Source organism: Amphimedon queenslandica, unplaced genomic scaffold, assembly GCF_000090795.2.
Source record: "Amphimedon queenslandica unplaced genomic scaffold, v1.1 AMPQUscaffold_13079, whole genome shotgun sequence".
NCBI lineage: Eukaryota > Metazoa > Porifera > Demospongiae > Haplosclerida > Niphatidae > Amphimedon > Amphimedon queenslandica.
The window spans coordinates 38,785-66,261 of NW_003546685.1; the positions used below are offsets into that span (position 1 = coordinate 38,785).

The 27,477-nt window shown below is 36.1% G+C and overlaps 7 protein-coding genes across 8 annotated transcripts; 2 read left to right on the forward strand and 5 right to left on the reverse strand.

Moving 5' to 3' along the window:
* Positions 1-145: 145 nt before the first annotated feature.
* Positions 146-3,852, reverse strand: LOC100642027 (myosin-M heavy chain-like). The gene is made up of 12 exons (XM_003389389.3): positions 2,985-3,852; positions 2,880-2,928; positions 2,527-2,667; positions 2,395-2,448; positions 2,273-2,320; positions 2,108-2,214; positions 1,921-1,989; positions 1,561-1,817; positions 1,374-1,471; positions 552-638; positions 437-502; positions 146-328 (listed from the first exon to the last, which is right to left on the reverse strand). Exons 1-12 carry the CDS (start codon positions 3,758-3,760, stop codon positions 239-241), a joined length of 1,842 nt encoding a protein of 613 aa, XP_003389437.1. The 5' UTR covers positions 3,761-3,852; the 3' UTR covers positions 146-238.
* A 5-nt stretch (positions 3,853-3,857) lies between these two features.
* On the reverse strand, positions 3,858-5,755 carry LOC100641268 (proteasome subunit beta type-7-like). Its single transcript, XM_020001392.1, has 11 exons — positions 5,661-5,755; positions 5,498-5,618; positions 5,336-5,394; positions 5,181-5,274; positions 5,087-5,133; positions 4,920-5,035; positions 4,476-4,534; positions 4,366-4,425; positions 4,220-4,311; positions 4,081-4,115; positions 3,858-4,016 (listed from the first exon to the last, which is right to left on the reverse strand). Exons 1-11 carry the CDS (start codon positions 5,714-5,716, stop codon positions 3,940-3,942), a joined length of 816 nt encoding a protein of 271 aa, XP_019856951.1. The 5' UTR covers positions 5,717-5,755; the 3' UTR covers positions 3,858-3,939.
* A 7-nt stretch (positions 5,756-5,762) lies between these two features.
* Positions 5,763-6,514, forward strand: LOC100642154 (UDP-N-acetylglucosamine transferase subunit ALG14 homolog). Its single transcript, XM_020001393.1, has one exon. The coding sequence runs from the start codon at positions 5,802-5,804 to the stop codon at positions 6,438-6,440; it is 639 nt and encodes a 212-aa protein (XP_019856952.1). The 5' UTR covers positions 5,763-5,801; the 3' UTR covers positions 6,441-6,514.
* Positions 6,515-6,647: 133 nt separating this feature from the next.
* On the forward strand, positions 6,648-20,620 carry LOC100631754 (uncharacterized). Of its 2 annotated transcripts, none has more exons than XM_020001377.1 (27): positions 6,648-6,833; positions 6,941-7,038; positions 7,089-7,129; positions 7,209-7,274; positions 7,500-7,572; positions 7,621-7,719; positions 7,760-7,837; positions 7,886-8,042; positions 8,186-8,306; positions 8,508-8,649; positions 8,735-8,830; positions 8,917-8,973; positions 9,031-9,093; positions 9,142-9,258; positions 9,320-10,865; positions 11,425-11,542; positions 11,593-11,642; positions 12,155-12,228; positions 12,393-12,494; positions 12,561-12,611; positions 12,664-12,720; positions 13,040-13,180; positions 17,425-17,642; positions 17,863-18,110; positions 18,441-18,694; positions 19,363-19,494; positions 20,333-20,620. In XM_020001377.1, the coding sequence occupies exons 1-27, from the start codon at positions 6,662-6,664 to the stop codon at positions 20,441-20,443; spliced, it is 4,482 nt and encodes a 1,493-aa protein (XP_019856936.1). In that variant the 5' UTR covers positions 6,648-6,661; the 3' UTR covers positions 20,444-20,620. The 2 variants fall into 2 exon arrangements, with proteins under 2 accessions (XP_019856936.1, XP_019856937.1); XM_020001378.1 differs by having other exon boundaries at positions 17,863-18,101.
* On the reverse strand, positions 20,613-22,010 carry LOC105314171 (uncharacterized). Its single transcript, XM_011408167.2, has one exon. The coding sequence runs from the start codon at positions 21,733-21,735 to the stop codon at positions 20,788-20,790; it is 948 nt and encodes a 315-aa protein (XP_011406469.1). The 5' UTR covers positions 21,736-22,010; the 3' UTR covers positions 20,613-20,787.
* Positions 22,011-22,104: 94 nt separating this feature from the next.
* On the reverse strand, positions 22,105-23,290 carry LOC100641394 (uncharacterized). The gene has a single exon (XM_003389384.3). It carries the CDS (start codon positions 23,148-23,150, stop codon positions 22,206-22,208), a length of 945 nt encoding a protein of 314 aa, XP_003389432.1. The 5' UTR covers positions 23,151-23,290; the 3' UTR covers positions 22,105-22,205.
* A 553-nt stretch (positions 23,291-23,843) lies between these two features.
* Positions 23,844-27,186, reverse strand: LOC109585349 (uncharacterized). Its single transcript, XM_020001394.1, has 5 exons — positions 26,810-27,186; positions 26,584-26,653; positions 25,810-26,054; positions 24,231-24,256; positions 23,844-24,177 (listed from the first exon to the last, which is right to left on the reverse strand). The coding sequence occupies exons 1-5, from the start codon at positions 27,023-27,025 to the stop codon at positions 24,150-24,152; spliced, it is 585 nt and encodes a 194-aa protein (XP_019856953.1). The 5' UTR covers positions 27,026-27,186; the 3' UTR covers positions 23,844-24,149.
* Between the last annotated feature and the right edge of the window lie 291 nt (positions 27,187-27,477).

The window sequence follows — 27,477 nt, forward strand, 5'->3', positions numbered from 1 at the left end:
TGTGAAGCATACAAAGGGCAATGATGGAGAATGTATGTAATGATTGGAAAAGCAACCCATGCTGTACCTAGTTTATGTACTAATAAAACTGACATGTATGTACAATGGACAATGGTAGCTCCTCTAATCTATGATCTACAAAAGGTGAGTATTAGTTTCATAGTGAGAGGAGGTATGAAATGAATATATTTAATTGTGAGTGAATAAATCAAGTCTATAATAAAGTGTACATGTGATATTATATCTTCCAAGATGTTGGGTTCCTTATGATCATCCTCACTGCTCCAATCTCCTTCAAGACATGATCTAACTTCCTCTCTGTTTCATTCTGTGAGAAAAGAAAATCCTATCAAACTATTAGTAGTAAGAGATTTATATGTAGACATAAAAAGTATCATTTTAAAGCTAATTACTACATGCATTATTTAGATTATACCTTTCTTTGCATGTATTCTGCAGTAACTCTATTATTTGGTGGCCCTCGTTGTAAGAATGATTCAAGCTGTAAAGAAACAGTAATAACATGCAATAGAAGATAAACACTCTCTCACTTCTGCCTTCTCTTTCTGTAGCACTGTGAGTCTTTGCTCAGCCTCTCTTGTAATCCTTAGTCTCTCTTCTACGCGTTCCTCAAGACCCTAATATTAGAGACACATATAATGGAGACTCTGCAAAATGGACACTTTGGAAGAAGTTAGTACAGGGTATTTCACGTTCTTATGTTGTGTAGAAAGTTTTAGCTGATTCCGATCAAAATTGGATTTTTAATGAATTCTTAAAGTTGCTCAGAAATTGAGTCAAAGTCCCTGTACTATAGTACAGGGGCGTCGGCCAAATTTTGCCAAAAATGTCAAGTAGAGAATTCTCAATTTTTATAACATTTTCTGATGCGTATACATGTTCTTATGCTGTGTAGAAAGTTTGAGCTGATTCCAATCAAATTTGGATTTTTTACAAATTTTTAAAGTTGCTCAAAAATTGAGTCAAAGTCCCTGTACTATAGTACAGGGGCATCGGCCAAACTTTGCCAAAAATATCAAATAGAGAATTCTCGATTTTTATAACATTTTCTGATACATATACATGTTCTTATGTTGTGTAGAAAGTTGGAGCCAATTCCGATTAACATTGAATTTTTTATGAATTTTTAAAGTTGCTCAAAAATTGGGTCAAAGTCCCTGTATTATAGTACAGGGACGTTGGCCAAATTTCACCAAAATTTAAAAGGTGAGAATTTTCAATTAAAAAAATTTTTTCTGATAAATATATACATTCTTATGTTGTGTAGAAAGTTTGAGCTGATTCCGATCAAAATAAAATTTTTTATGAATTTTTTAAAACATAATATCCTAAATAATATCTTAATACTATACCTGTCTTTTCCTAACAGCAGGAGGAGAAGCGGTAGTGACACGTTTAGTCCGAATTGCATCTAGTGCAGCATCAACTGGTGACAACTGAGTAGCACTTTCTATTGAAAAAAACAACAGACAATCCAAAAAATAAAATGGGCAATCAAAAAATTTTACGAGGCAGTATAAAAGTAATGAGTCAAATTACTTGTAGTGTTTTGAGGAGACACTTGAAGCTCTTTTTGTGGAGGAGTACCAAAAATAAATCCGTTTTCGCTCGTCTCCAGCCATCTCTTACGAGTAAGCGGACGTCGCTGTACTTTTGGTGAGGTCGTGTAATTAAATGCGGGGGCGTGGTGAGTAGGAGGAGAGGTGTGGCTAGTAGTTGAGGGGGCGTGGTGAGGAGGTGAGGGTGTGTGACAAGGAGGAGGTGGAGTCTTATTTCGATCAAGACTACGCAAATACCTAAAAATATTATTGAAAATAATTATTGAAATATTACATAATAAATTTTATTTAACATTTAAAAATAATAAAAAATTTTAAAAGTTATTGTTTTTATTCTTACTGCTGTGGGGATGGGTATCGCTCAATAAGACGTAATCTCTGAAGTTCATCATCCATCATAGCCAAAGCACTGAGAGAAAGAGAGAGAGAGAGGGGGGGGGGGAAATATTAGAGAAAAAATATGAAAGATAGAGGTATAAAAAGAAATTTAAAGATGGAGGGAGGAGAAAGAGGGGTAGCCCATTCACCTCTGATACTGCTCAGTTTGAATCCTTTGTCTATCCATTAGACTTTGCAGCTGTAGTGTCTCGTCTTGTAGATTCTTCAACTGTCTCTCCAAAACCTTCACATCTTCCTATACAAGGAACCAAATGCTTTATAGTTGCATGACGATCATGTGATGCACGTCTTACACGAAGGAAGGAATTCTCATCACGTAGTTCAGCATTCTCAACTTCTTTCTATAGTAATAAAGTAAGAAAATGATTAAAATAAAGTAATAACTACTAAGTAACTGTAGATCATGTATGCTTACGTTTTTATACAGCTCTTTTTTCTCCGCATCTTTTTGCTTTACATCATCTAACTCCTTCAAAATATAGAGACAAAGGGATATGTGTCCATTAATAAAAAAATAAAATAATTTGTATCTAAGTAATAATTCTACCATTCTTAAAGTGTGAAGCTGTTTTGTTAGTTCTTCTTTGATATCTTCTTGTTCTCTCAACTGATTTATCGCTCCCGACAGTTGATAATGTAGAGAACTCATTAGCTTGTTTTGAGACTTTCGCTCTTCTTCAAAATGAGTCTGAGAAAATTAAGAGAGAAAATGTCCATGCACACATCAGATCTTCAAATGTCAATATCAAAAATTTCTACAAATGACTACGACACTTTCCAATACTTAATAGATGCATGTAGTTTACAAGTACATGTACATGTAATTGGAGCAAAATTAATACATGTTAATTTTAATTTGCAAAATCCATCATAAAATATTAATTAAAAATAAATTCTTACCAAACTTCTCTTCATTTTACTCATTTGTTCTTTCAAAAGAGAATTGATACTAAAAACAAAAACAAAAAAATAATAACTACTCATCATGTACATGCACACACAAACCTATTAAACTGCTCCAGTTCTTCATTGAGTTGTCCATTCCTAATCCTCAAAGACTCATTCTCAGACACCAAAACTTCCATACTGGAAGGGTTTGGAACCAGAGTCTTTGGAATGAGACTTCTTGAAGCATTATTATTAGAAATTGGAGAGAGAGGAGAACGGCAAGCCTGCTGAGTATTTTCCGGAGATGCCGAAGGATTATAGGCTTGTTTGGGCGGAGTCAAATAGGGTGGAGTCAAGATGGAAGAATTATGAGAAGAGTTTTCCGGAAGCGGAGATTCACTTTCATTTATGCATTCTTTATTTAGAGTAGGAGGGAGAGAAGGAGAAGAATGGAGAGAAGTGATCACAGCTTGAGAATTCAAAGTACGACCCGAAGTAGTAGACTCCACTGGTGTCGCCCATTTTTCTACCAGCGTACCGCTAGACGTATCACGGAGCGTATCACTGGTACCACTGTCATTGCGTGACACATTCGAATGAGAGAGGAGAAGGGAATCAGGATAACTGCTGGAGATGGTCTGTTGCGTGGTTTGAGTATCACAGCTGGTGGTTGATTCTCTTTTTATCGAGGAGAGGATCCTTTGCCGGATATCAGGCGATACAGACTCATTTGAGTCTGAAACGTAGGCTATCAGGTTATCCAGCAGTTGGCCTTGTAGTGATTTCAGCTGGTAGAGGTGGTGCTCGCGTTGTTCTTTGAGCTCTTTTTGATGATAGTCCAAGACATCTTCTTGACTTGTGGCTTCGTTTTCTTCCTCTGAAATATCCTCCATTTATGAAACTATCCAAACAGAAACAGAGAGAAATAAAGAAAGGTATTAACGTGTCAAATACACTTAGTTCGCGCCATTTTGATTAAAAGTAGTTAACTAGTTATTAAAAATCAATTTATTGATTGTAATAAACTAATAACTAGTAGTCTGACAGTTATAAAATAAGGGAGTATAACAGTTCATGTCTCCATTGATTCAGTCGACTGGACTCTCTCGCTAACGATCTCAAAGTGCCTCACAGTAGTATCTAGCACAGCTAAAGGAGGAAGATACACATATATATATACTTATTAATTTCATCATTATGCACACACAAATACCTGTTGTACCCCTCTTATATGTGTAATCACCAACCCTAGAAAAAAAAATTAAAATACCTCTTGATTTCTCTTTCATTTAGAAACCTTAATCTTTTCTCTTTTGCTCTATCCCTCTCTCTCTCTCTCCATCTCTCTTTACCTTTCTCCCTTAACATTAGCAACATCATAAGGTCTGATATAGTCCACACCATCAGCAGTGATAACACATAAATCAACATTGCTACCAGAACCCTATAATAAAGAAAAAATTATTGATGGCTTTCCATAGAACTAAGAGTGACATACCAGATCATTAAAAATACCACCAGCAATTGCATCGCGGACAAGTTTCTTCCCTTCTTCAACCTAAAAAAAGGAAGACAAGAAAAATTGGACAGAGATTGTATGTTTTTTACCCCCATATTAGGAGTATAGTGAGACTCAAATACAGCCATTGCTGCTAAAGAACCAGATCCTACAAATAATAAATGAACATAATAATTATTATGTCTGTAGTAACAAAGTCAAGTGTCTCTATTAGTAATGTAATACCTAAGTGCTCAGATATCTACCACAGTATGGCAGGAAATTTTGGAGGGAGTTAAATTTGACGAATTGCTAAATTTTGGCGATTGGCGGATTTGAATTTGGCAAATTAGTGGCCACGTACTATTGAGCATGTGTATAAAGGCTCAAAATGGCAGATTTTATTTTAGCAAATGGCTATCAAAACGTCAAATTTCATTCCCTCCAAAATTTCCCACTATATGGTATTTCAGGGTAAGCTGAAGGCAGGCATCAAGGGACTCAGTCTCAGGTATTACATTACTGATACCAGCATGTACATACATGTCACATACCCATAGTAACGTAGGGTAGTTTATCAGTACTGCCATGTGCATGTACTGTAAAGAGGTGTGGTCCAGTTGTGTCCACGCCCCCTAACACTAGGTAAGCACCAATGTGACCTTGATAACTAAAACAAAAAATAATGATAATAGTATTTATTTTTAAAAATATATTGTACCGATATAAATATTGTTTTAATAATCTGCAGGCAGTAGCAACCCTGGGCTGTATAGAAAAAATGATAAATTTAATTTTTAAAATGATTTTGCTACTTTGCGTCCGGTGGATAGTCTGTGTAGCTCTATGTCGGACGATATGGTTTCAGTCGTGTATTCTGTATCAGCAGCTGTACCAGCACCACAGCAGCTGGGGGGGGGGAGAAAAATTACAAAGAAAGAGGGTTCATCCATGCAATTTAAAAACTCACTAAATATTCTTTGAAATGTAATGAATTTTAGCACAATTCTTATCAGCAATGACAGTTCCCTATAAATTTAAAAATTAAATTAAAAAATAACTCCTTTCATATAAATATTAATGATTAATTATATTTAAGCCTTTCGTGGAATGCAAACTTTAATCAACATACCTCAGTAGCACGTGTGTCTGCTCCCAGAATGACGCCATCTTTAAACACGATACCAGCAATAGTTGTACCAGTTTTCTTGGGTTGAGGAAACTTCATTCCTGCTTTCTTTAGCATCTCATTTCTGGTTAATTTCACAGGTAATGGAGCTTTCAAAATTGCTTACCTTTTACACAATTCAAAGGAGAAACCTCCTTTAACACGAGCTGTACCATCTGCCATTTTTCAGCCACGTTTTCTAACTTTTCTCTAACCAGTAACCATTAAAAATAGTTAGCTAGTTTGGGTGTGGCTAAATTATTTTAAAATGGCGGCTTTTCTTACTCTGTTTACTTTTTTGTTCATTATTGCTCTTTTATGCCTTTTTAGGTTCCTCTACTTGGCGAGCAGGTACGGGAAACCCTCACCAAACAGAAAAGGGCGTCCATGTAAGACCATGATTGTTGTTGGGGCGGGAGGACACGGAATGGAAATGACTAGACTCCTCTCATCACTGAACAAAAAACAGTACAAGCCAAGGATATACGTGGTTGCTCAAAAAGACGCCATGAGTAGGAATAAAGTGGAAAAACTAGAATCGGAGCCTGTAATATGGGGAATAATGCGAGCTAGGGAAGTAGGACAGAGTTACATAAGCAGCGTATTCACAACTTTGGGAGGATTCTTTCATTCACTACCTCTTCTACTTCAAGCTAGACCAGAACTAATTCTATGTAATGGGCCTGGCACATGCATACCTGTTTGTCTGGCTGGCTATTTGTTTAAATTCATTGGAGTCAATTCAAAATTGAGACTAGTTTACGTCGAGAGTGTTTGCAGGACAGAGAAGCTCTCTCTCTCGGCCATTTTGTTGTATTATTCGTATATTGCTGACGATATTATTGTCCAGTGGCCACAGCTGGTGGAGAAGTATTCAAGAACTAAATATCTTGGAAGACTGTTTTAGATTTTAATTCTTTTAATTTTTGAGCAATTTTTGGACATTTCGATGCTTTATATAACATTCCTCATTTCTCTCTACATAGTTTTAATTTTATAAAATGCAATTTTTGCGGAGAGAATCATTTTAAGAAATGTTTTATAACTATTCAATAACCAATTAATTAACTACTTAATTAAGTGCATCACGTGATGTTTACAGTTCACACACGTGTCCTCATCCCTCGAATGGAGGTTTCGGCTGCAACTCCTGTCCCTCTCTCTCCTTCTCCTCCTCTTCCTTTAGACATGTACTCCTCAATGGATACAACAAACCTCTCCACAATAGAAGAGGAGACACCCTGTGAACAGTGTAAGGCGGCAGTTGCCTCGGTAGAATGCCGTGGATGCCTGATGGACGGTGAGTTCGCTACGTACACGCTTTCACACGTGAAGCCTTCCGGGCAACCAACCAACCACACACATAAATGGCGGATAGTAACGACTCCCCTCCTTCTTCTTTACTAGGAGAGCCTTTTTATTACTGTAAGTCCTGCTCTGACATGATTCATGTTGGTAACAGAAAATGTAGCCATCCCTTGACACATCTTGTTCATGTTGATGAGGTTAGTTTTGATTGTCAGTTAGTTTATGTATCTTTTGTGTTATCGTGTAGCTCAAACGTAACATGAAGGCAACGCTGGATCTAGTAGAGAAGTATATACATTATTTATTATTTTACCTTTGTGGAATGTACATGTATACATCTCTGTCTCTTTTCTTTTCCTGTGTTTAGGTCTTATGAGACGGATAAAGCATCAATTGCAAAGGCTGAAGAACTTAAGGCAGACGTTGTAACAAGGTATAATCATATTTTAACATATTTACACTTTTACATTCACTTAGTACACTCATCCCATTCTCACACACACATGTACGTAACCATGGGCTATTTATTTATTTATTATTAATTAATTTTATTTATTTATCAATTAATTTATTTATTTATCAATTAATTTATTTATTTATCTATTAATTAATTAATTTACTTATCTATTAATTAATTTATTTATTATTAATTCATTAGATCAGAAAACTTGACAGCGGAATGTAAATACCTTTTCAGTGACCTTAGGACTTTACTTGACAACAAGGAGAAGGTACTGTAGTAAAGAGATGAGGGACAAACATTACTACTTCTCTACTAGGAATTGATTAATTATTTTGAGTCAAAGCATAAAGAAGGCCTTGAACTTGCTTCTGCCGAAAAAGAAAAATGTGAATCTCGTATTGTACTGTCGGGACAGGTAAGACATTTTTTGCCACACCCATAACCAGACCTACTAGATGAAAGAAGATCTAAAGCAGCTGATTGAATTGCCAGTTGAAGAGTTTAAAGAGCAAGTCCTCACTGTAATTCCTGAAGTTAGCCATATTGATAAATTATGTTTTATTTAATTGTTCTCTTTTTAGGTTAATAATATGGAAGGTGTTTTTAATGCTTCAAATGAGTCTTCATTATTGAAATTAGAGTCTTTGCTGAGCCAGTTAAGCTTTTTGCCTGATACTAATAATCTGAAGAGCTTTATATTGAGTTATTGTGTTCCTTATCGTCCAGAATGGAATGAAGGTAGACATATCTACATTTATTCTTTCTATTCTCTTTTTGTTCCTCTTACCTCTCTCTTTCTCTCCTTCCCTCCTCTCTCCCTCTTTTTTCTCTCTCTCTCTCTCCCTCTCTCTCCCCTTCCTCCTCTCTCTCTCTCTCTGTAGGTGATTCAGTGCTGGTAGTTGCTCCTGCTCTTAATGTTGATTCAAACGGACACTTTTGGTTACAAGAACCATCAACTCCAGCTGTGCTGGGACACCTTTCCTTAATATCTCAGACACTCACGTGAGCTAATCATAATATATATGTTAATCAGTATCAGTGTTAAAGTCAGTGTTAAGATTAGTGTTTCTATCAGTTTTGAATCATTTTTCCCCAATAGTACCATATATATGTGTGTGTTATTGTTGGTCTTAAAATCAGTATTAGTATCAGTGTTAAGATTAGTGTTTGTACCAATTTTAGAATCATCTTTTCCCCCAATAGTAACATGGCTAATTCAAGGAGAGTAAGATCAACAGATACTCAGTTCTCTCAAGGTGATATTTGTGCTGCATTTTATCCTCGTGACAGCCAGTGGCATAGAGCATATATAGAGAAAGTCATGTCAAAGGACCATGAACAAAAAGTAACTTAACACGTGACAGGTGCATGTGATGTGCATGTTTTTGGATTATGAACATGCATAAGACTAATGGTGTTCATGTTTTTAGATGTTGGTGAGATATCTTGACTATGGTAACACCGAGGAGTTGTATCATGACTGTCTAATGGCTTTACCATCAAGAATGAAGGAGTATCCTTTTCAGGTACATACTAGATCTCTCCCTCTCTCTCACTCCCCCCCCCTCTCTCTCTCCCTCCTTCTCTCTCCCCCCTCTCTCTCTCTTCTCAGTGTCGTAGGTGTAAGTTCTCTGATGATATCACAGTTCAATTGAAGACATGTAGAGAGGTTAGAAACAAGATGTACATGTATACAGTAATTAATGCTCTTTATTATTTGCTGTAGGCTAAATGGAAATATTCTGATCTTGCAGCCGCAAACAGCATGACAGCAATAATACTGGAGAAAGTAAAATATTATTATTTATTTATTTATGTATTAATAATTTCTCACCAGAGTGTTGTTCCTGAAGCGCACATTGCCTTATTTACGATCCAACTCTTCATTGATGATGTTGATATTGGAGAGAGAGTCCTTGAGGTCGTTAAAGACGTCGCTGCTAGAAAGAAAGAGGTATACATGTAATTGTTACTTTTAAATTATTATAATTTCTCTCTCTTTCTCTCCCTTTTAGCCTTATCCAATGATGTGTAAAGATATTCGATATATCGATAAAGCTCCGCCCATTGAGTCTGACTCCGCCCATGCCTCAACTCCGCCCCCTTTTGATGTCCTTGCGTTACTAGATACTTATGAAACAGGTCAAGCAGAGAGTGGAGCTGATACCAAATCAAAAGGAACCGATCAACAGGGAACTGGTCAACAAGGAACTGATCAACAGGGAACTGATCCACAAGGAACTGATCAACGAGGAACTGATCAACAAGGCTCTGAATCAGACAAGACAAATACTGCAGAAGTTGGTTTAGTTGTTGAAGCTCCACCCACTGAGAGTATTGAAGACGATATTGTCATAGAAACTACTGATGTGGCGACTGGGTTGTTAGAAGTGAGTGGGGCTAGTGATAATGAAGCTACTGGCCAATTATCTGCCGATAGTAAAGATGATATGGGCGTGGTCCCAATGGAACTGGTTACTAGTAACAGCTCATTTTCAAGTGTTGACGAAAAGGGAATTGATGGTGTTAAACCTGATATTAACACTGATCTCAACACTGATCTTAACACTGACATTAATGCTTCTGAAGTCACTAATGGGGTTGCATTGACTGATGCTCCTCCCACTAATTTAATTGATGAATCTGTGCCAGCCAAAACTGAAATTGATATTGACGATAATGATAACGTTGATTTGAAATCGGTTGATACTGGAGTCAATATTACTGATAATGCTGATTCAACTGATCGCAAATCAAGCGTTGACTCTAACACTGATACCACCATTGTTAACGAAGGTACTGATACTAATGATGATACTATAACAGAAATGAACCCAGACCTATTACCATCAGTAGCAGCTGTTACTAATCTTAAAGATAATAAAGAAGAACATACTCCACCTGCAACTAGTACTGGACCGGAAGCTGCTGCTAAAGATAAAGAAACTATTACAGTACATTATGCAGCTGGACAAAATACTACTGAACAAACCACAGCTGCTAATAGTCTTGTTGAAGATAATACAGGTTCTTCTAATACTGGTTTAATGAATGATAGTCCTACTACTACTGAGTGTATTCCTATTCCAATAGCTACTAATGTTCAAACTGTACCAGTTGCTAATGAAGGATCTCACTTTAATGAGGAAGCCCCTTCATTAATAGCTAATCATTTAATCTCAACTCCCCTTGTTCATGATCACTCCTCTGTAAGCTCCTCCCCTCTTGACTCCACCTCTAAGAAAGACGTCGAATCGGATTCACACACTTTGATTTCAGATGCCGATCATGAGTCTGATTTTGGGGACGAGAAAAAGAGACAAAAGATCAAACGATCGTTCACTCATCGCTCTAATAATAAGTTGTCTCTTCCGACTGATTCCGATACGACTGCTGATGATACTGATTCCGTTTCTCAGGCCTCGCCCCTAAAGACCACACCTCCAACTAAATCACTTCCCAAACTCACTCTTGATCTCAGTTCTCAATTAGCGGCAGAAGAGGTGGGCGGAGTTACTTGTAATCCTGATTCTACTGTCTATCATCCTCTGATTGTTGAAGGTATGTCACTACTGGTCATGTGACTATCATATGATTTCTGTTTTGTATTTTAAAAAATTATAATAGCCATCTAGTAAATTTTGTTCTATCTTTATAATTTTACCATAGGGCACCTTTTTTATAAATTTCGCGATTTTTGAAAGATTCACGAAAGTTACTTCCACGAAAATCAATTATTACTATGGTACAAGATGGTAGATTAAAAGGATTTTAAAGGCCTTTCTACACTAGCGCTTCTAATGCGCATTGAACTGGTTTAGAACCGGTTCCAGTCATTCCACACCTGATGCACATTGACTTCAATGCTCATTAAGCCAAACCACCTCCATATGTGGTTTGAATGCGCATTCAATAGATAACCAATGACAGCTGGATCAGAAATTTGGCTTTTAAAATTTGGGGTTACATGTACATGTATAGCTCAACAAATAATAATAATAATATAATAATCTGCAGCAAAAGAATAAAATGCTGCAAAATAGCTGCTATACAGTAGTAACTGTACATTCTTTTTTTCAATTATATTTTTAATTTTGTTGTTTTTTTTCTATTATTTTAGGTGCTAAGCTTTCGGTTATTATTAATTCTGGTTTGGATAGCTCCGGTTATTTCTGGTGTCAGATTTCTTTGGATGACGTGGAGACTGACATTTATGCAAAGCTCTTTGATAAATTACAGTACAACGGAATGGAAAGTGTTTAATTTTGTTTATTTTTTATTTTCTTAGGGAGCATGCTGAGAGTAAGGGTCAGTATACTCCAGTATTCTTTAATCCAGGTTAGTATATCTTATAATTATACTTCTAGGAAAATATTTTTATTACAAAATTGGATTTTTTTATAGTTTTTTAAGTTGCTCAAAATTTTGCCAAAATTGTAAAGAAGAGAATTCTTCATTTTTATAATTTAATCAAATGCATATACATATTTTATATTGTGTAGAAAGTTTGAGCTGATTCCGATTGAATTTGGATTTTTTATGAATTTTTAAAGTTACTCCAAAATTGGGTCAAAGTCCCTGTACTATAGTACAGGGGTATCAGCCAAATTTTGCCAAAAATGTCAAGTAGAGAATTCTCAATTTTTATAACATTTTCTGATACATATACATGTTCTTATGTTGTGTAAAAGTTTGAACAGATTCTGATCAAAATTGGATTTTTTTATGAATTTTTAAGTTACTCCAAAATTTGGTCAACAAGCCATCCTGGAACATGCATGTATTATTGTCAATTTTCCAAAACTGGCCTACATGTAGCTTGCTGTCATTTTATTTTTAATGTCATCTAGGGGATTTGTGTTTGGCTGTGTTTTCAGAAGACGGTTTATGGTACAGAAGCAAAGTTGAAGCTATTGGCGAAGAGGTACATGTACATACAATGTATGTAGATGTATTTTCTCATCTTTATACTGTCTCTTTCCTTCTCTTTCCTTTTTATTTGTTTTTCTCACTACTCTCCCTCTCTCTCCCTCCCTCTGTCTCTCCCTCTCCCCCCCTCTCTCCCTCCCTCTCCCCCTCTTTCTCTAGAACACACTATCCTTGAGGTTTATGGATTACGGTAACTGTGAGTCCGTTCCTGTCACTAATGTCATGGCTCTTAAATCCACTTTCAAGGCACTACCTTTCCAGGTACCACACCTCCTCACAGTCACATGACTATCACATGACACCACTAAAAATCATATTTTTATTTAGGCATTTCGGTGCTGTTTATCTGACAAAGAAAAGACTACATTTACTAGACAAGTATTGATCAATACGTCACATGACTATAATGTGATCTTGTGTTCCTATTTAGGAATGTCACCGTTTTGATAATATTATTCAAGATTCTTCTTCTGCCACTGCTGTTGTGGTAAGTCCTACGCAGCCAATTATATTCAGGCCTGATTCAAAATGTTGCCCAAAATTAATGACTCAAGCCTGATATCAGTACTGGTACAGCCCTGTTGGCATTCACTGCTGAATCATGAAAGTCGGTCTGGCCTGATCCAGTATAGATGCTTATCATGCCTGTACCGTGGCTGACTCCATGATTGTGTCAGGACTGATTGCCCAAAATCCGTAATCCATGTCGGATATCAGGCCTGGTTTCAGTCTGAATCAAGCCTGATCAACGTGATACTATTTGGCTGTGTATATAACCATCATGTCACTTTTTATTTTTGTTGTAGGAGTCTGTATTAGACTCTGTTGTGTATGTGAAGATACTGATAGATAAGGAAGGGAAAGAGGTTGATCTATTGAGTTCTGTGTCTACCAGTAAGAGCAGGAGCTATTCGTTTGAGATGACACCAGAAGAGGAGAATGTGGAGGTACACATGTACATGTACATTGTACTACTTTATAGCTAGAAAATTTGGTGGAGTAAAATTTTGGCGAATTGAGGTCCATTTGCCAAATCTTTAATCTCCAATTTGATAGGGTTTCATAGAAGCATGCACAGAGTTAAAATTTTGCCAAAATTTTAACCTCCAAACCTCTTTTAAAGTCATTTCGCCAAATTTTAACACTCGAAATTTTCTAGCTATAGGGTAGTAATTATTGTGTATTTTATTTTATGACGTTAGTTATAGTTAGTTAACTGTAATCCAATTAGTCTGAAATACACTGTAAAAGTGTTTTATTATTAATTCTGTGTAGTACATGTACATTGGATGTACTGCACTTTTATTATCTTGCTTGCTTTGAAGCTTTTCCATTCATTCTAAAGGATATTACTAGTAATTATTAGCCTGCAATGTTACATAATGTATTGAAGTTACTGTATTGCTATTATCAGTGTTGTAGTTTCACAATAGTTTGAAATAATAAAAATTTTTTATTTAATAAAAGAAAATAGCAAAAATAATTATTAATAATCACTACAAGGTATGGCAGCTTATTGAAATGACATAATAATATATCAGCACAATGTAAACACACTTATGTGTGTGGGGGACAGTATTTAATTGTTATGACGAGTTTTCATCTCTGAGAACTTGAGACTAATGCGTGCATTTTTCCAATACCACCAAATAATTCCTTGGCTAGTAATAGTTGAATTATTGAAATAATGACCATTAAGACTTGAATAATAGCAGGTATAATACCACCAGGCACCAGTGTACTGCTGAGCACAGTTAGAAAATGACCTGTGATCATTATCATTATCTCTTGTAGTGAATCTGTATCCATTATGATAGGTCAGACTATCCCCAGCAGTACCAGAGTATCCTCCTACTGTTAGTATATATTCAGTACTACCATCACTAACACTGAATGTAGAGTAGTTAGCATAAGCTGTGTTCCCCTCAAAGTCTCCCAGGTCCACTCTTAGTGTGTTTGATCCTTCTTTAGTAAGACGACGAATCTTGCTCAATCCTAACCAAAACTCACCAGTAAGGTCACCAAATCCATTCTCATAGTCAGTCCAGTTCCTATAGAAATCAACAGATCCATCTTGTCTCCTCTGAAATACAGTCCATCCACCACCATAAGTCTCCATATCACAGTATACCTGTGATCCAATAGTGTATAATTATCAAGTATATTATTAGTAACTAACTGTAAAAGGAGTCCCTCTATCAGGATTAATATTGTACAGGCCACTAGTAGTGCTACCATTGTTATACCAATCCTTACAGTCTGTAAGAACTAAATTTAGTATTGAAATAATTATTGCAGTGTCTTTTATTCACCTGGTGGACAGGCTTGTGGCCTTACATCAGGACATACGATGATAGTCTTCACTCTTCCTTCTCTCATACGAATAGTCTGTCCTAAGTTACTGCTGTTACAGCATATCCTTAGATACAGTGATGGTTCGTGTTTATATCCAGTACAATCAGCCATACAATAAGATCCTTCTCCTTCATCAATGGTAACTATTAAACACAGCAGCAACAACATAAAGATGAACGTCTTTGACATTTTACTAGACTGTACTAACCTTGACAAGGACTGGAATTCAAGCCATGTATTGAATGAGCAGTTAGTCTGAGGGAAAATAACAGTTTACCTACTTAACCTTCTGTGACTATCAGTATCAGTTATTTTAATGTTGTTAGTTACTGGTAACATTATGGTAGTACCCTAAAGGTTACATTGACAAGAAGGTATGGGTATGTATATCCTATGACAGTCCTAGACTCCTACTAGCAAGAGTACATAATATTTTATACTCTTGCTAGTAGGCTAGAACATACCTATTAACATATGTGGACTCATTGAGAAGAGGGTATGGGTATTGAAAGGATGCTGTATACCTCTCCTGACAGGATCCCAACATAATGTAATACACTGATAGGGTACTTTGACAAGGGACTGTGGGTACATCTGTAATGGACAATCCTCATACATACATGTACCCTTGAAAATTTAGCAGTTTCAAAAAATAATTTTTTTTGTTTTTTTTATCAGTTGGAACTTATATTTGTTAGTCTAATATTGTTGTAGACTAAATTCTAGCATTTTAGTTCTAAACCATTTTATGTACATGCTCAATGACATTTATAATAGTTTCCTGTTACCCACCCACATATGCCTAGATTACAGTGATTCATTAATTAATAAATTTATTATTTAAAGTTTATTAATAGTCAATACTTATTAATAATCACTACAGACTGTAAATTTTGCCAAAGTTTTAACCTCCAAACCTCTTAAAGTCAATTTGCCAAGTTTTAACACTCCAAATTTTCTAGCTATACAGTAGTAATTATTGTGTATTTCATTTTATGATGTTAGTTATATATAGTTAGTTAACTATAATCCAATTAGACTGAACTGAAAGCATTTTATTTTAAATTAATTCTGTGTAGTACATGTACATTGTATGTACTACACTTTTAGAATGTTGCTAGTTTTTAAGTTGTTCTTTTTATTATAAAGGATATTACTAGTAATTATTAGCCTGCAATGTTACATAATGTATTGAAGTTACTGTATTGCTGTTATCAGTGTTGTAGTTTCACAATAGTTTAAAATCAGCTTCAAAATATTTTATTTGATAAAAGTCATCAGCAAATAATATTTATTATAATCACTACAAGGTATGGCAGCTTATTGAAATGGCATAATAATATATCAGCACAATGTAAACACACTTATGTGTGTGGGGGACAGTATTTAATTGTTACGACGAGTTTTCATCTCTGAGAACTTGAGACTAATGTTTGCACCTTTCCAATAGTACCAAACAATTCCTTGATCATTATTAGTTGAAGTATTAAAATAATGACCATTAAGATTTGAAAGATAGCAGTATCTATACCACCAGGCACCAGTGCTGGACTGAGCACAGTTATCAGGTGACCTGAAATCATTATCATTATCTCTTGTACTGAATCTGTATCCATTATGATAGGCCAGACTATCCCCAGCAGTACCAGAGTATCCTCCTACTATTAGCTTATATTCAGTACTACCATCACTAACACTGAATCTAGAGTAGTTAGCATAAGCTGTGTTCCCATCAAAGTCTCCCAGGTCCACTCTTAGTGTGTTTGATCCTTCTTTAGTAAGATGACGAATCTTGCTCAATCCTAACCAAAACTCACCAGTAAGGTTACCAAATCCATTCTCATAGTCAGTCCAGTATCTATAGAAATCAACAGATCCATCTTGTCTCCTCTGAAATACAGTCCATCCACCACCATCAGTCTCCATATCACAGTATACCTGTGATCCAATAGTGTATAATTATAAATTACTTTTAACTAACTTCAAATGGAGTCCCTCCATCAGGATTGACAGTATAAACACCACTAGTAGTATTACCATCCTCTAACAAGCTCTTACAATCACTTACTGGTGGACAGACCTGTGGCCTTACATCAGGACATACCATGACAGTCTTCACTCTTCCTTCTCTCATACGCATAGTCTGTCCTAAGTTACTAATGATACAGCATGTCCTTATATACAGTGATGGTTCATGTTTATATCCAGTACAATCAGCCATACAATAAGATCCTTCTCCTTCATCAATGGTAACTATTAAACACAGCAACAACAACATAAAGATGAACATCTTTAACATTTTACTAAACTGTATGTGAGCTTGACAGGGACTGGAATTTAAACCATGCATTAAATGTACCAGTACCTACTCTAATGGACAATTACAGTTTACTTAGAATTAATCTTCTGTGACTATCAGTATCACTAATGTTAATGTTAACATAATTACTGTAATGGAAATTATATTTTTACTTAATCATTTGTGAAAACAGTAGTAACATCATGGCCTGCCATATAGCAAGAAAAATTTCCTGCATAATTCTTTTAAAATCATGCAACTAAATCCTGACAACTGATTGAATACCATGTATGGGAATAAAGTGGTACTATGTTATGTACATGTGGGTTTAGAATGCATGTATTGGTGTTGTGACTCATGTACTGTACATGTAAATGTATGTAACTCAATGGTTTCACACGTGATGACATGAATACAATTTGCTGTAATTCTTATGTTAAGATGTTGAGTTGCTCGGGACTTCTGCTTACAAGATAACTCATCTTTAAATTAATACAAAATTCATATATTTTACTGCCTCTCTCTCCCCCCCCCCAGGGTCTTACTTGGGCTGAAAGAACTGACAGAGATTTATACACCCACTCTGATTCTGACGTGTTCCTTAAATCCAATGCAGCTGCTCCTAAAGTGGGCGGAGAGAGGGTTTGTGCTGGTACTGATATTGATGATCCTTGGAACTCAGAGACTGAGTCTCGAACTTTAACTTTAAATAAGAAGAGCCCCCTGCCTAAGAGGAAAGACAGCTTTGAGAAAAGGTATATAGTGTAAAAATTTTGTAGTAATTCTTTTTATGCCAGTTAATTTTTGCAAATTTTTCTCCTTGATGTTACAAAGTTTAAGCTAACAAAATTCTGTGTCTTTATTGTAATGTGGTATAGTTTGCAAGCTGCATGTAAATGTAATCGTTAAGATTTTAGAAATAAAGAATTAAAAAAAATTTTTTAATGTTCACTTTATAATTTTCTTTCATTTCAGAGGAAGAGCTTCTAATATGAGAGAGCCAATAAAATCCTCTGTTGCCACGGCAACCAGAAGCTCCGCCCCCTTAGCGCCAAATGGTAGCCCCACCCCTCTCAGCACTGCTGCCGATACTAAGAAACCTTTAAAGAACCGAGCTGTCGTTAATACGTCAGGCATTGCAAAGTATCTGGGGAGAGATGATAAAAAGGTTGTCCTGGCTAGGAGAGATGTGGAAGAGAAAAATGGAAAGCAAGGTTTGCTAGGTATCAGAAAAGTGTTTGTCCTTTTGTGTTTTATGTTAAATTGTCATGCTCATTAGAAAATCAAAATCACTATAGTGTGGAAATAAAGAATGATAGCTTGGTTAAATGTACATATACACCACAAAGCAAGCTAAGTGAGCTAAACAGCATGAGCTTCATGAGCTGACAAGCACTACAATACAGTACATGTACATGGCATTTGGAGCAACTTAAATCCAAATTCAATTGGAATTGGCTCAAACTTTATACGCAAAATGAAACCATGTATATGTATCAGAAAAAATTATAAATAATTTAAATAACAACAATTGTCTATAATCTATATATCAGGTTCGCCACCACCTCGCACTGTTTGGAACATTGATGCTGCCCCAAAGTCTCTACCAACGCGTCAAAGAACCTTGTCCGGATCAACCACAGACTCTACAGCTTCAACTGACCGTCGCACAACCTTTGAGTCATCATCAGCTGAACCTCAATCAAAAGGAGGACGAGGGAGAGGGAGGGGAGGTCCTAGGAGAGGAGGGGCCAGTGTGGCTGGTAGAGACACAGCTCATATTCCAGACACTCAAGACATTGTCAGCGTAAGTTTTGGTGTTTACCTTAAATTTCATTTCCTAGCTGTTTGTTACTGAGGTTGATTGTACCGTTGCAGCATCTACACAGCCAAGAGTTGGCACGTGGATCAGAACTGATTCAGTCTGAATCAATCCTGATATCAGGCATGGACATGGATTTTGAGCAATCAGTCCTGATACAATCATGGGTTCAGCCACGATACAGGCATGATAAGCATCAACACTGGATCAGGCCAGACCGACTTTTTATGATTCAGCAATGATGGCTGTTAGTCCTGCACCAGTACTGATATCAGGCCTGATCCAGTCATGTTGGGCAACAGTCCTGGACCAGGCATAAAAATTCTTGGCTGTGTACCTGACTACCTGTGTATATATGTACATATATATATTTGTATTTCAGACTTACACTTCTTCATCTTGTATTGGAGAAGTCATAATTAAGAGTCTTTACATGCATGTACCTGTTTATGCTTCTTATGTGAAGTATGTTTCTACACTGCAAACAAAACGGTGTCATTCAAAAAGGTTGAGTTTCTAGCAAAAAGATCCTGTATATGCTTGTTACATGTACATGTATGCGTGTCTATATGCATGCAAAGTGGTGAAAACAATTCTAGAAATATTCTTCTGTTATAATACTTGTGTTCTTTTATTATTTTTTGTTTCTCTAGTTGTTTGTTAAGAACATTCCTTCTTCCTATTCCATTCAAGACATCATTGATGGTTTTAGTCCTTTTGGTAAAGTGTATGATGTAAGGAGACTACCACATAAGGGTAAACGTGGAGAAAAAATACACTATGTGGTAAAGAGAGAATCTATACAATATATTGTCTATCAGTGTTAGATTTAGAAAGAGTTTAGGAGACTTGCTCTCCCATATTTGGTCTAATGCCCACCATCCACTATTCAACTTTTTTGAAAGCAACTTTGTGGTCACTTTGATGTGCTGTCAGCTCTGTTGCCTAAAATAGAACTCAGTTCTGTTTGAGGCAACAGAGTTGCCCTAAGATCAAAGTAACCACAAAGTTACTTTCAACAAAGTTGAATAGTGGATGGTGGGCATAAGTGTCCATTTATCAGCTTTCATATTTTAGCATAGGTGTCCTTAAGTTCTCCCATTTTTAGTTAGATTGGTCTCCCAATTTTTATTTCTAGATCTAACATATCTATTATTAAGTAGTATACAGTCAAACCTCTCTAAGACGGACACCTATGGGACAGCCATCACTGTCCTTTATACAGAGGTGTGGAGGTTATCCCATGCTAATCAGACCAGAAAATCCGCCATTTTCTTGATGCGCGTTAATTAGAAAGTCCATTGCGTGGGCCGTGTTGGTCTATTGGAAGTTTATTTATATATGTGTAGATGTGTGGGGACAGTAAATCTCGTCCGTTATACAGAATAGAGAGGTTCCGCTATACAGAGGTTCTTTTATACACTACCCAATGGCCTTATGGCCGGGACAAGAGCAACTGTATGTAGAGAGGTGTCCGCTAATTGGGGGTTCGTTTTAGAGAGGTTTGACTGTACTGTGTAGATTGTAGAAGAGTAGAAACATAGTTATGATGGGCAGGTGGGTTGAGCTTCCTTTTAAACAGTAGTACAGTATGCATGGACATTAATTTTGTGATTTTTGTAGGACATGCTGAGACCTAATGCTATGAAGGCCATTAAAGGTCTTGATGGCTTCAAAGTCCCTTCGGCCACCCGAGGCCTCTTTGTTAGGTTAGACTACCAATTTGAAAAATAGTGTCATGGTATTCTTAATTACTTATCATAACCAATTATTATATATAATCACATTCTACTCATTATCATTATTATTATTATTATATCATTGATTGTTTTACATCTGATTCCTTTCAAAAGTGACTTTACATGATGATTTAACATTTGATTTTGTGTACAATGATTTTTTTAATTATGACAAGTTAATCAAAAAGTTATTTCAAATTAAAAAAAACAGCTTATGATAGTTATAAATTACTATGTACATTACCAGCAAAAATAACAAACTAGCTATAGCAAAAAATTATAAACAACATGACAAGTTATTCAATACTTTACTGGAAGCAACAGTTAGTCAGTCTTCTCTTAAATGGCCTTTACTGCAAAGGATTTTGTGAGTGGCCTAAAGAAAGCAAACACAAAAAGGAGCACAATCCTACTGAGGAAGAGAACACTAGATATTCCAAGAAGAGCCAGTGTAAATATGTAATTTCTTTTTCCATTTGCATCATCGGCGTGGGCAGCAGCAACACCAGACAGAGCCCAGAGGACGACAGGGTAGACCATGTAGACGTAACGAATGTAGCGATCAAGGACTGTGTTCTCAAGTAGGAAATATATGAGTACTTCAAATGCAAGGACTGAGAGAGAAATGGTACCAGCACTAGTTGCAGTCTGGGTACTGAAATAGCTCAATACGATATCGAGGTTTATCAGCCAAGCAACGGATAGCCAAGTGGCGTATACCACTAACCCATTGACCACGAGAAGTTGAGCAAGGAAGTAATCGGCTTTCATTGACTTTGCACCAGCAGCAGGTTTGAGGTTGTATAAGTACACGGTCTCTATACCAACTGATGTCCAGAGTGCAACAAACATGGCAGCTATGAATGGGAAGGCTACTTGTGGTAGCAGGTTACCCCATAGGTATATCCATACGATGTTGGAAATGTTGGTTATTGTGTAGAATACATAAACCAGTGGGCTGATGGTCTTCTGGGCTGATGTTCTGAAGGCAAATGTCCACCCATAGACTAGCCAGACGAGCTGCCACACGTAAATGACGCTCCAAATAGCAAAAGTCCATCCAGCAGGAGTGACTTGAGTGTAGAAGATATTTGAGACATTAGATGTAGTGTTCTTGAAGCCGAATTTAGTGCAGTCGTTTGTTACAGAAAGCCCGTTGACAACAAGGGCAAGCAACAGACTTATGGTTGAAGCTGCTAGGCCAGATATCTCGAAAAGCCGAGCTTTGACGGAATTGACTGGTCTAGCAACAGCAGAACCCTCTCTGACCAATGGCGTGGTGTCCATTTTTAGTTCTTCTTTGACTTCTTGTTGGCCTTTTGTGGTCTGTGTGATGACTGTGATTTAATGTTAGTCAATAGAGATTTGTGCAGCACGCAGCAACATTATTTATTCTTATGTAACTGGCTGCATGCAATCATAAAAGGTCAGCACTGAATCATGATGATTTAAGCTTAACAATAACATGTTATGAATTACATCTATACACTCAGCTTCTTCTTTGAATGCAATTAAAAAAGGTCCACCACTGCAGTAATACAATAGAACACACAATCATTGTCAGTGTTTTTTTTAATGTTTAAAATTCAAAATCAATTTCTTTTAAGTTTGTTTACTCTGATGCCTCAGGTGCTACACTTTCACAATGTTAATTAATAATTTTTAAAATTTTAAAACCAAAATTTGACACTTAAAGATTGGTACGACACATAATAATAATAATAATAATAACAATATAATAATAATAGCTAAATGTTTCAAACTTTCTTGACGTCCAGTACTTTCTTGAGTGGCCTCACAAAAGCAAAAACAATCCACAAGATAATCCTAACAATGAACAACAATAGAGCAATACCGAGCAGCACAGCTGTGAATATAAAGTTACGCTTTCCATCTCCGTTTTTATATTCAGCTTGTCTTGACAAGACACCAGACAAGGCCCAGATAACAACAGGATAGACCATGAAGATGAAGCGAACAAATCTATCAAGGACTGTGTTCTCTAGTACGAAATACAGTAGCAGTTCAAATGTGAGGATTGAGAGAGCAACAGTAGCGGCTGTGATATCAGTGGCTTTACCAAAATAACTAATGACTACATCGAAGTTGATGAGAGATGCGATTGCAGTCCACGTGCCATAAATGACGAGACCATTAACGACAAGGAACTGTGTTATATAGTAGTCAAATTTAAGAGGTCTCGTGCCATCGTGTGGTTTGAGGTAGCGAAGGTATCCAACTTCAATTGCGATTGCAGCCCAAAGAGATACGGCTATGAGGACGATAAAAGGGAAGGCGGCTTGTGGGTAGAGATTACCCCAGAGATATATCCATATGATGTTGCAGCAGTTAGCTCCTGCATAGCAGAAATACACAAGAGGGTTGATGGTCTTCTTGAATGAGGGCCTGAAGACAAAACTCCATCCATAGAGGATCCAGAGCGCCTGCCATGCGTAGATTACACCCCAAATGGAGAAGGTCCATCCATTGGGGTTGATCTGAGTGAAATATGTGTCTGCTACATCGCCAGTTTGGTTCTTGAATCCAAACTTTTCAGGATCAGAAGCAGCAGCAAACCCATTAATGATGAAAGTGGAGATAAGGATGGCAGTAGTGATGGAGAGGCCCACAATCTCTAGGACCTTCATGGCCAGAGAATTGACTGGAGAAGAAGAGCTTTTCACAAGTGGTTTCTCAGACATCTTGTCAGACTGTTACTCAGTTGTATCTTGCTTTAGATAGTGACTTAAAATTCTTCTTTGAAACTATTTGAAAGCTTGAGGGGTGTTTGACTGTTTGTGCCTTTAAATAAAGCGTGATAAACAACCAGTCAATCACTCGTTGAGTAATAGAAGCTATGCTGTTAACATGTGTAAGTGTGACCATGATGACTCCGGATTATGCAATCAAAGGAAGTGACAACTAATGACATTCTTTACACTTGGCATTAGTCAGCAAGGTCATGCCAGGCACACTCACAAAAACTATAATGAGGTTATTCAAGCATGACAAGAGCTGCACTGCTATCTCTTGGAGATGCTAAAATTTAGCAGATTTGATAGAAACAGCTCTACCAAGTACATGTACCGTGTATACATATATTATTATTATTATTAAATAATGGATAAACACACCTCATAGAAGGTGCTTATTTTGTTTCGAACATATTCATGGAGGCATGGTTACTAAAAGCTCTGAATTAGGCCCGAGCAAATGTACACTTGACGTATTTATTTGAATGGCTTCCATGTAGGGGTCTTCTTCATAGCATTTGGAAACCTCATTCATAATCATTAACATCAAACAGAATTATTCATGAATGGTTTAAATGAACTATTACATGTATCATGAATGCATATCTTTAAAGATATAAGACACTTATGACTACAAATTCAACTTGCAAAATGCAATGTTCTGCAATAAACTCAATAACTATACTTACACAATAATAGTACAGTTGGTGTATAATAACTATAATTCTAATTTCTAATAATTATTATCCATCCATTCTTTTAAATGTAGATACATTGTACAATGTGTATAATATCATAGTGTTTAAACATTAAATTTTGTACATAAGATAAACTGAGAATTGAGTTCTAATCAAGAGCATTAGATGTATATACAAAAAGTATAATAGAAATAATGTCACATGATCAATTAATAATATAATTACTTAGTGTTCGATGATGTCTGTTATTTCATTCTGGAGGCATTTCATCATCTTTCCTAAAAAAATTATTTAGTTGTAAAATAATTTATAAAACAATTTCTTGTCTTACCGTGGGGAATTCTTCTTCAGTTCAAACTATAGGATTTTAAAAAATAATAAATTAAAATAGCAAATTTTTGAAAAAGTGCTATAACACATTTTTATTTTATTTTTTTCAAAAAATGGCTCTAAAATCACTCCAAATTTTTATTTATTTTCTGATAAATATTGATGTTCTTATGCTATGTAGAAAGTTGAGCCAATTCCGACTTCATTTTTTCGATTTACGGCCATTTAAAAAAATGACCCCATCCTGAAAATTACCCAAGGCTATATGGCCCATGGTTTTTTCCAAAAAATGGCTCCAAAATTACCCCTAATTTTTATTACATTTTCTGATACATATTGATGTCCTTATGCTACGTAGAAAGTTTGAGCTGATTCCGACTTCAATTTTTCAAGTTACGGCCATTTTAAAAAATGAACCAAAATCTGAAAAATACCCAAAGCTATAATGGTTTTCTCCAAAAAATGGATCCGAAATCATCCCAAATTTTTATTACATTTTCTGATACATATTGACATTCTTATGCTGTGTAGAAAGTTTGAGCTCATTCCAACTTCAATTTTTCAAGTTGCGGCCATTTTAAGAAAATGCCAAAATTCCGAAAAATACCCAAGGCTATAGCCCATGGTTTTTTCCAAAAAATGGCTCCGAAATCACCCCAAATTTTTATTGCATTTTCTGATACATATTGACGTCCTTATGCTGTGTAGAAAGTTTGAGCTCATTCCGACTTCAATTTTTCAAGTTACGGCAATTTTAAGAAAATGCCAAAAATCTAAAAAATACCCTATAGTCCATGGTTTTTTCCAAAAAATGGCTCCGAAATCACCCCAAATTTTTATTATATTTTCTGATACATATTGATGTCCTTATGCTATATAGCAAGTTTGAGCTGATTCCGACTTCAATTTTTCGAGTTACGGCCATTTTAAAAAATTTGCCCAAATCTGGAAAATACCCAAGGCTATAGCCCATGGTATTTATCAAAAAATGGCTCTGAAATCCCCCCAATTTTTATTATATTTTTTGATACATATTGATGTCCTTATGCTACATAGAAAGTTTGAGCCAATTCAGACTTCAATTTTTCGAGTTACGGCCATTTAAAAAAATGAGCCAAAATCTGAAAAAAACCCCAAGGCTATGGTTTTTTCCAAAAAATGGCTCTGAAATCACCCTCAATTTTTATTACATTTTCTAATACATATTGATGTCCTTATGCTACGTAGAAAGTTTGAGCCGATTCCGATTTCAATTTTTCGAGTTACAGCCATTTTTAAAAATGAGCCAAAATCTGAAAAATACCCAAGGCATAGCCCATGGTTTTTTTCAAAAAATGGCTCCAAAATCACCCCCAATTTTTATTACATTTTCTGATACATATTGATGTCCTTATGCCATATAGCAAGTTTGAGCTGATTTCAACCAAAATTATTTAAGTTGTGAGCATCTTTTAGAGCCCATGGTTTATAAATAACTATCCCAAATCACTCCAAATTTTAATTATAGCAGCTCTTTATTCTAGCAGTATATGCCATTCAAAATTATTAAATAATAATTATTACAATAATTATTAACTTACATGTCCATTATTGAATGAATAACTTTTAATTTTTCCAGCTCTTGTGTATACAAAATAGCTAACAGCCACAGCAATAACAAGCACTATAAGGAAACCCAGCAAACAGGCCAATATAATACCAGTAATGGCACCAGAGGTCAGTCCACCATCATCGGTTGGTGTAGTAGTAGAACCAGGCGTATTAACAGGAGGTGTGGTCGATGAAGTAGGCGTGACTGTTGGAGAAGGAGTGGGCGACGTTATAACTAGAAAATAAAATTATAAAACTTGTAATTAAGAATACCCAAATAAATTAACTAAAACAATTATAATAAATCTAACAAGTCTAAATTTATTCAAAACACAATACAAAATTAATGACAAAAAGAAGTATTTTTTATTTGCACATATTAGCAATTTTTGAGATTATAAAATGTCCTTTTATTTTAATTTTAAATTTAATTCCACTAAATGGGTGTATATCTACCACTATTATTACAGGTGTCTCCATTATCTAATGCTAGACTGTATAAAATTTAATGCCACCAGTAGGTTATCAGGGAATTACCACCTGATAAACCGGTAACAGGTAAAACCACACCAAGTGACCTCTATGTGTATATAAATCAGTATAGTAGTACAAACTAGTGGTAATGTGGTCACCATTCCCTTTTTAAAAGGTCATTTATGCTACTATTAAGATATACATGTAAGTGTGCTTCAATGTATCATAAAATTGCTATAAATGCAAGCTAAATTATTATTATGATAATAGCTATACTATAATGATCATACCACTCTCAAAGGAATCCAGGGAAACATTGCGACCATTCAAAGTTAGAGTGACATTGCTGCCATTTTGAATCTATAGAAAAATGAACAATGAGTATTATGACACTGTGATATTACATGTACCACATACAGAGACAAAACAATGACTTAAAAGTATGTAAGATAATGCAATTAGTACTACCCAAGACACAAGCAATGCAAATACAATGTGAGATAATATAAACTTTACTTGTTGATTAAAACTGTTCACTGTATTGCCAATAGTTGCTGAGTCATTGGTTGTTACAACAAGCTCAACTCCGTTTACAGTCTCCTCTCCGTTTTGACGTCTAGTCCGTGAGTACGTGACTTCTTTGACTATTGTCTTCATTCCGGTATCAGGATCGATATAGAGCAATCTCACGACTGATATCGAATCAACTACAATGCTAAAAAGATCAGCCATTTGATCACGAATCTCGTTTGCAGTGTTGGCTGTTGGAACTATTTGTATCAGAGGGAAGGATAAACTGAGAGTGATGTTTAGTAGCAGAGGAGAAGGAGAGGGAGAGGGAGATAGAGGACGAGAAGCAGAGGGAGAGGGAGAGAGGGAGGGAGAAGAAGAGGGAGAAGGAGAGGGAGAAGAAGAGGGAGAAGAAGAGGGAGAAGAAGAGGGAGAAGGAGAGGGAGAAGGAGAGGGAGAAGAAGAGAGAGAAGAAGAGGGAGAAGGAGAGGGAGGGCGAGAAGCAGAGGGAGGGGAAGAGGAAGAAAGGGAGGGAGAAGAAGAGGGGGAAGGAGGGCGAGAAGCAGAGGAAGAGGGAGAAGGAGTGGAAGAGAGAGATGGAGAGGGAGAAGAAGAGGGAGAAGGAGGGGGAGAAGAGGTAAATGATACAATAGATGATTGAAAGCTAGTACTAG

Coding starts and splice junctions, on each gene's coding strand:
- LOC100642154 (XM_020001393.1), top strand. CDS start 5,802: ATGGCGGCTTTTCTTACTCTGTTTACTTTTTTGTTCATTATTGCTCTT.
- LOC105314171 (XM_011408167.2), bottom strand. CDS start 21,735: ATGGACACCACGCCATTGGTCAGAGAGGGTTCTGCTGTTGCTAGACCA.
- LOC109585349 (XM_020001394.1), bottom strand. CDS start 27,025: ATGGCTGATCTTTTTAGCATTGTAGTTGATTCGATATCAGTCGTGAGA. Junction 26,654..26,809: donor TGAACAGTTTTAATCAACAA/GTAAAGTTTATA, acceptor ATTTTTCTATAG/ATTCAAAATGGCAGCAATGT. Junction 24,178..24,230: donor CTGAAGAAGAATTCCCCACG/GTAAGACAAGAA, acceptor TAATTTTTTTAG/GAAAGATGATGAAATGCCTC.
- LOC100641268 (XM_020001392.1), bottom strand. CDS start 5,716: ATGGCAGATGGTACAGCTCGTGTTAAAGGAGGTTTCTCCTTTGAATTG. Junction 4,535..4,919: donor ACTACCCTACGTTACTATGG/GTATGTGACATG, acceptor TATTATTTGTAG/GATCTGGTTCTTTAGCAGCA. Junction 4,116..4,219: donor GCTAATGTTAAGGGAGAAAG/GTAAAGAGAGAT, acceptor TTTTTTTTCTAG/GGTTGGTGATTACACATATA.
- LOC100641394 (XM_003389384.3), bottom strand. CDS start 23,150: ATGTCTGAGAAACCACTTGTGAAAAGCTCTTCTTCTCCAGTCAATTCT.
- LOC100642027 (XM_003389389.3), bottom strand. CDS start 3,760: ATGGAGGATATTTCAGAGGAAGAAAACGAAGCCACAAGTCAAGAAGAT. Junction 2,929..2,984: donor GAACTGGAGCAGTTTAATAG/GTTTGTGTGTGC, acceptor TTTTGTTTTTAG/TATCAATTCTCTTTTGAAAG. Junction 639..1,373: donor CTGCTGTTAGGAAAAGACAG/GTATAGTATTAA, acceptor CTCTAATATTAG/GGTCTTGAGGAACGCGTAGA.
- LOC100631754 (XM_020001377.1), top strand. CDS start 6,662: ATGGAGGTTTCGGCTGCAACTCCTGTCCCTCTCTCTCCTTCTCCTCCT. Junction 7,039..7,088: donor ATCTTGTTCATGTTGATGAG/GTTAGTTTTGAT, acceptor GTTATCGTGTAG/CTCAAACGTAACATGAAGGC. Junction 10,866..11,424: donor TCATCCTCTGATTGTTGAAG/GTATGTCACTAC, acceptor CTATTATTTTAG/GTGCTAAGCTTTCGGTTATT.